The sequence below is a fragment of the Benincasa hispida genome, chromosome 9 (genome assembly GCF_009727055.1).
Source record: "Benincasa hispida cultivar B227 chromosome 9, ASM972705v1, whole genome shotgun sequence".
In the NCBI taxonomy this organism is placed as follows: Eukaryota; Viridiplantae; Streptophyta; class Magnoliopsida; order Cucurbitales; family Cucurbitaceae; genus Benincasa; species Benincasa hispida.
The window spans coordinates 50,359,400-50,366,632 of NC_052357.1; the positions used below are offsets into that span (position 1 = coordinate 50,359,400).

The window sequence follows — 7,233 nt, forward strand, 5'->3', positions numbered from 1 at the left end:
AAAAAGTAGGACGTTTTATTATTAATCAATTAATTAATTGAAAAAAGATTTGGTTTATTTACTGTCATTGAATTATTAATAGATAAAATAATTATAAAAAAACAATCCATGGGTCCCGCTCCGCAGTCCCCTCGTCTCTTTGGTCACTAAATGCGGTGTCAGAATCGTAACTTAGAAAATTGTGAATGTAAATAATAAAATAAAATAAATAAATAATCACAAACATACAGAAAATATTCCGGTGTATAATGTAACACAAATAATTTAAATACACATTTATAAATATTAATATATATATATAAATCAAATACTTATAGATAGACAAGAAGGCACAGCAGTTGTAGTGTGCATAACTTTTCCACCGACGCCAGATTGATAAGCGTCTGGTCGGGATCGCCACCGCCACCGCCGCCGTTATCGACTTCGAATCCTGGCGGTATCCATATCCACTTACGTCTCCGGAGGGAGAGAAATGACGTCGTCTGCAGGCGGGATGTACATGGCTTTCTCTCCCTCTCCTTCGGCTCCTCACTCTCCTCATCTTCCTGGTCTTCGCTCTCCGTCCTCTGCATCTGCTGCTGCTCTACTTGAGCAAGAAAAGTAACCAATCGACTCCTCGTATTTCTCTCTCTCTCTTTTTTTTTTGCCTTTTTTGTTTTTGTTTGTTTGTTGCTTTGTGAGATCTGTGATTTGTGTTCACTGATCTATGTGTTGGTTGTTATTTTTCTGACTTTTGGATGATTGATGTAGTTGATTGTGTATGATCGGTTGCTGTGTTACTTATCTGACTGACCTGCTAGTTAAACTGGTTTGTTTTGGACTTGTTTAGCTTAATATGTTACTTGTTTTTGTGTGATTCTTGATTTGTTGTTTGATTGTGGTTGTTGATGTAAGATCTGAGGTTTCCCAAACTGTCTTTTATTCTGGAATTGTGTTTTTCTGTTACTCTTTTAGTTGATTGGCATCCGTTTATTAGGACGGAGTATTTAGCTGATTGCATCTCAATTTATTTACCTATTTTTGCAGGTATCTCTCTGAGTTATTGGCAGAGCGACAGAAACTTAGTCCGTTTATGCCTGTGCTTCCTAATAGTTATCGCTTGCTGAACCAAGGTGAACTTCGCAGCCTCAATGAAGTAGCTAATTGTGAAATAGCTTGCTTGCGTCGATGTTTCTCGTTTCGTTGATTGGCTTGAAATATTTTGGATGAGGTGTTATTGCCCGTTGAAAATCAGAACAGAGCATGATGGTTCGATATACAGTGTGATCGAACTAATCTAACAGAAACTCAATTCAATGAGTGCATGTGATGAGCAATTATCTGATCTAACTTTAGCAATTATGCTTGCTTGTTCATTTGCCTTTCTGCTAATACCTTGGAATTTGGATGTTTAATTTGGCAAGGGTATGAAACCCTACCTTGAAAATTAGGAACCGTGATGTGAACTCCAAACTATCCAATTCTAAAATCACCCAAATCAAATTGATTTCAACCGAAAGGGAAGGATTAGATATGGATTGCCTTTTGATCGAAGACCCAAAGATAAGAAGAACTAGTTTTCCACCCCAGTTTGAATGAATTCACAAGCAAGTTGATCAGACCTACCTGGATGTTCTTGGCATGTAGCCCTAACTCAAGAATTGCAAATGGTGATGAAACTTTGTCATCAAATCCAGAAAATTTCATTTAGGAAACCAAAAATTGTACATACAGTGCTCCATCCATAACCTTAAACCTATTTTGTTTAGCCAATTAGCCAATGAACCATTCTATCCCTAACTCAAAAGATGCACAGTAAAATTATTAATCAAGAGATACACAATATAAAGGATCCAAAACACCTAAAAATAAAGTATGCTTCCAAAAATTTGTAACCAATTATAGAGCTTCTGATAAGTTTTCATTCCTTGAATCCTCACAATTGAGTTCATCTTTGTTTGTATGTGGGGATTAATAGCTAACTGTAGTTTACTGGCCCTTGACTGTGTGACTGGTATTGGAGGTAAATTGCGGATATATTGGTTCATATCATACTTGCTTGTTGCTTTGCCTTTCTCCTAATACCTTGGATATTTGAGTTGGCAGGGGTATGAACTGATTAGATGGCTTTGCATAAAACTTTATGTGTTTGTGATTTGTGAATACTGGAGGGTGATGTTTGATGTATAAAGAACGCCCATGACAATTGGCAAGTACAATAGTATTGTAGTGATAGTTAATCACAGTGAATACATTCAAACTTGAGTAGTTATTCCATAAAAAAATGAGGATATTGTTTCTCCCTCTCTAAGATTGAGCAACCATACCTACCAATTTATAGAGAGACTTTTTCCATGTTACATGGGTTGCATGTTTTACATCTTTTGGACTGAGCTAGAGGCTTACGAGGTTAGATGCAAGCCGACATGTAAGTGCTCTAGTAATTATCCAGAAGTTCAGTAGCAAGGTTAATATATTTTTCAAGCAGATGGAAATCCCTTTTCTTAGCGTCATGGAGAACCGATCTTCTTCTTCTTTTTCTTCTTCTTCTTCTTCTTTTTAAACCTGCCCATTGCCTTTCTACCTTTGTATAATTGTCGTACATGGTTTCTTAACTTGTATTCATAAATATACATTTTTTTTATGGAAATTCTAATATACCAATTAATCCTAACAGTTATTTGAAACTTATGTGATTTTTTCTACCTCTGCTGCCTTTTCTCTTCATTTGTTTCGAGTTTCTGCAGCCTATACAGTTTATTAACTTCCTTTCTCAGCGTTTGGTGGCAATATTACTTATTGATATTGCTCTATAGTATTGGGGTTCGTAATTGGATTTTGTTTTTTTTTTTTTTTTCCCCTCTCTTTACTTTTGAACATTAAATTATTTATAAAGGATGTTTGTCACTGACTCAGAAGTAAAAACACCTTTTTGCGTATCCATTGTGTGGTAACTGCTAACTTTTTAACAAATGTGCTGACTGGTACATCTTGTTCTTGAAAATTGACATTTTTGGAGCAGAAATATTGCGTGTAACCACTCTATTGGGGAAGGCATCAGTTTTAGGTCAAAGTGGGCTTGAACATGCCAGCCCCCTGGCTTCTGGAGGAATATTTTCAAATGGAGGTGCTGACATGAGTGCATGGCCATCACGGTTTCAATCAGAAGTACGGATACTAACCATTAACATAACCTTGCTGTCCATCTAATTTACTGTACTTAAGAAGCATTCCTGACGCGAACTTTTTACATTTTTGCTAACTCATAACATTTATTTGAGTACGCATAATCTAATTTCATTTGGGGACAGGTTCTCTAATTATAAAATGGGACTTGTTTTTTCACTTGTGCGTTTTATTGTTTTACTCAATCTTTTAGTTTTTTTTTTCAGCTTCTCTAATGGTTCTAACAAATTAGTTCTTCACCTTCAGCCATCTTGATAGACAGGATGATGGTGTCCATTAAATTATGAGGAGCTTACTTACTTTTAAATTTGTGTTTATGTGTGAAGGAAACTCTCTGATTAATTAGCTGGGTTAACTTATTTTTGTTTTAGTGACAAGGGTCTAATATTCTAATATAGAGTGCTGACTCATTAGTTAACTTTGGTTTATCCTTTGTCTATCTTTGGTGAAGGGGTTTTCACTTTTCATGAAATTTGGTTGCACAGTTGGAATTTAAAAATTACACAAATAAGTGGCCCGAAGAGTAATTTATGTCAGCATTAGCACATTTGTATTGTTGTCTAAGAGTGTGTCTTCATAAAGGAATTTTCATCTTGTACAGAACCCAACCCCAAAAAGGGAAAAAAGAAATAGAGAGAAAAAAAAAAAGAAAAAAAAATGCTACATTAAGTTCCACGACAACATTTTGTGAATGATTCTGGGATTCCTTGTACTCCTTCGAGCACCAAAATGTTCTCACTTTCTATGCATGATTATGATGTGTTCTTTCTCAAGGTATGTAGTGTGTTCAGTACTCTACTCTTTCCCCTAGATTGCGGTCCTAGAATCTATGACTTTGATATGTATTGTTTCTGAAAATCTCTCATGTTCTATATTCCAACTTTATGATGGCTGTTATACATACCTATAGCAGGATGATTGCCTTTATATCATTTTTCTGGTTTGAACTCTATATAATGTTTTGATATGCAGATGTCAGGTTTATTACAACCATCATCAGCACAAAATTGGCTAAGTTCTCAAGGTAGCTCATCAGGTCTTATTGTGAAGAGAACCATCAGAGTAGACGTTCCCGTTGACAACTTCCCTAATGTATTAATTATATTGTGTTTTATATGTTAATCTATTCTTCTCTTTTCATCATTTTTCCCCTTTCTTACCATATTTTGCTAATGGACTGATTTGAACTTTGTTTGTAGTATAACTTTGTCGGCCGCCTCCTTGGACCTAGGGGAAACTCTCTCAAGCGAGTGGAGGCCAGTACTGATTGTCGAGTTTTGATTAGAGGGCGTGGTAGCATTAAGGATCCAGCTAGGGTAATTTCCGATAAATTTTCATTTTCTTCTTAAGTTGCACGTCACGATTCTGTTGCAAAACATTTTGCATATGCCTGTCACGATTCATATAATTCATTTGCAATTATATCATGTAGGAAAAATAACAAATTCTATCCCTAAACTTCTAAGATGATCACACTCTAGTCTTCAAACTCTTAATTTGATCTATTACACCCTCATCAAGAACGGCTGCAATTTTGCTTTTCCATTTAAGTAAATCTCTCAGGATTTCTGTTTTTCTGTTGAAAATTTCTAAATCAGGGAATGATAGAGAGAATGGTTGTAACATAACTCCTATCTTTATGATAACTTCTCTATTATTTTTTTAAAAGGAATTAATGTGAATGTAGGGAGGGAGAGACAGATCCTTCTCTTATTTCTTCTATTTTCTTACTTTTCTCAAATCACTCACTCAGTCAGCTCATTCATATCTGTCTCTCGTATAAATTCTTTCCCCTTTTCTTATTTTCCCTGTCAATTCTCTCTTTTTTCTTTTCCCTCATATCTTTTTTCTCATTCCCTCCTCCCCACCCACCCCAATTCAAACCCTCCTTATCTCTCTTATGACCTTAAACTTCTTATATTTTTTTTTTTTGTGTTGATAAAGCATAATAGTCAATTTAATATTTAATGAAATCTTTTTATCATATTGTTGGTTTTACTTCCGTCATTAAATATCTTTACAGATTAATTCTTAAAAATATACTTTATCTGAGTTGTTGCAAATCCTTGCCTTCGGGGTCTTTTTTAGTATTGAGTGATCCCCAGGTCTTGATGGAGACCTCATCTCTCTTTTTCATTTTTTATTGCCTTTGTTTGTAACACAGTTTTCATTTCCCATGAAAACAAAATAATTTATTAAATAATAACTCATTTTTCATAAGATTACATTGAGATTAATTTTACGTTATTCATGTTAAGATTATGTTAATATTAATTTTACGCAATTATTGCTTTAGTTAATAAATGTGTTGAATTATAATCTAAGTAGCATAGACATGGACACAAATACAACACGTCGATTTAAAAAAAAAAAAAAAAAAAAAACTAGGACACAAATGGGTTGGGAATATGCTCTTTTTTATTACTATTATTTTAGGGTATTATATAAATTTAACATAAAATAGTTAATGTACACTAAAAAAAAGCATAAAATGTCAAGTTTATCAACAATTGTAGGAGATGAAACATTTATGCCCATTTGGTATCATTTTTGCATTTGCTTTTTGGTTTTTGAAAACTAAGCCTATTTCCTCTCCATTGATTTGCATTTTTCTTAAGTACAATGGTTAAATTCTTAGCCAAATTCTAAAAACAAAATAAGTTTTTAAAAGCTACTTTATTTTAGTTTTCAAAATTTGGCTTGGTTATTGGTAAATAGTAGATAACAAAGGAAAAAATTTGGAGGTGGAAGTAGTGTTTATAGGCTTAATTTTCAAAAATCAAAAACCAAAAAACAAATGGTTACCAGTTTCTTAATTAATTTTTTTTAAATCTTTGGTTAAAAAGGGCTCTCCTTTTGTTTTTTTTTCTTTATTTTGTTTAAAATATAATGATTTGGGCTTTAAATTTGGGTCCAATATTGGTTGGACCATTTTCTCTTTATAAACTTTTCCTAGGTGTATCCCACGTGTTTGAAACTACAAATAAATAAATAAATAAATAAATAAATAAATAAATAAATAAATAAAATAGGACAAAAATTTGGTTGTTGGACACTTGTTTGGGGTGTGTACATACGTGTCTGTATCCAACATGGACACCCCCTAAAATGGTGTCCGTGTTTCATAGGTTATAATTTTAATGTAAATACGAAGTATTATAATGGACCTCTACCTTCCTCCCTCTCTCTTCGGCTCTTCCTATGTGAGTTTACTTCTATTAATGGAAGAATTTGAGATATTATTTTGTTAAATTGGAGGCCACTTTTGTATGTTGCCTCCCTTTTTGGTGGGCTCTTCTTTTTGTGGCCTTGTGTATTCTTTCATTTTTTTAAAATAAAAGTTTGGTGGTTTATAAGAATTAAAAAAATGGAAGCATTTGATTTCACAAGGATTAGGGAAACCCGAGCGCAACCCAATTGGTTAAGGCGTTTATCCTCTACCAAAAAAGTTTAGGGTCGACCCCTCTCCCATATTGAACTAAAAAAATGGTTAGGGATTTTTTTTTTTTTTTTTAAATCTTCTTGTTATTATTATAATTTTATGAGAAACCAGCTTTCATTGAGAAAGCCCTAAAATTACATAAGTGGCAGCTCTGATATTGAAACAAGACCTCTTCATACAATTTAAGTTTGAAGGAGTGTGGTTGAATTTTTTGAGTGTGGATTAATTTGCAGATAGAATGGTGTCATTTTGAGTAGTATCTTTAACTTCTTGTGGAAAAATGGACTACAGGAGGGAGAGGTCCTACTACGTAAGAGAAAGGCAAAAAAATTCTGTAGGTTAGATCATGGACAAGTAACAATCACTCAAGATCTCTTAGTAGTGCTAGTTATTGGTGAGCGTCTGATCCCTTCTTTGCAAGCCTATCTAAGCCCTGTTTTTCAAGTTCTAGCGCCCGTTTTGGAGTCCAGACTTAAACCCCATTTTTGCTGTCCATCATTTCAATTTGTTAAATTCCTACATTATTAAAACAATATGCCACATCGGGGGTTCCGTCTTCCATGCCAGGTCTTCAAACGACTTGTCATGTTGGATTTTCATTAGTCCTCTTTGATGGTAAGAGCATC

The 7,233-nt window shown here is 34.0% G+C and overlaps 1 protein-coding gene across 2 annotated transcripts in view; it reads left to right on the plus strand.

Moving 5' to 3' along the window:
• Positions 1 to 306: 306 nt before the first annotated feature.
• Positions 307 to 7,233, plus strand: part of LOC120085785 (KH domain-containing protein At5g56140) — an 11,865-nt gene continuing 4,938 nt past the window's right edge. Inside the window, exons 1-5 of one of the 2 annotated variants that reach the window (XM_039041971.1) lie at positions 307 to 600; positions 1,027 to 1,112; positions 3,002 to 3,147; positions 4,138 to 4,257; positions 4,365 to 4,481. In XM_039041971.1, the coding sequence (XP_038897899.1) occupies positions 473 to 600; positions 1,027 to 1,112; positions 3,002 to 3,147; positions 4,138 to 4,257; positions 4,365 to 4,481 (597 nt within the window). In that variant the 5' untranslated portion in view covers positions 307 to 472. Of the gene's footprint in view, positions 619 to 1,026; positions 1,113 to 3,001; positions 3,148 to 4,137; positions 4,258 to 4,364; positions 4,482 to 7,233 lie in introns of both variants that reach the window. The other variant, XM_039041972.1, reaches the window with a different exon arrangement.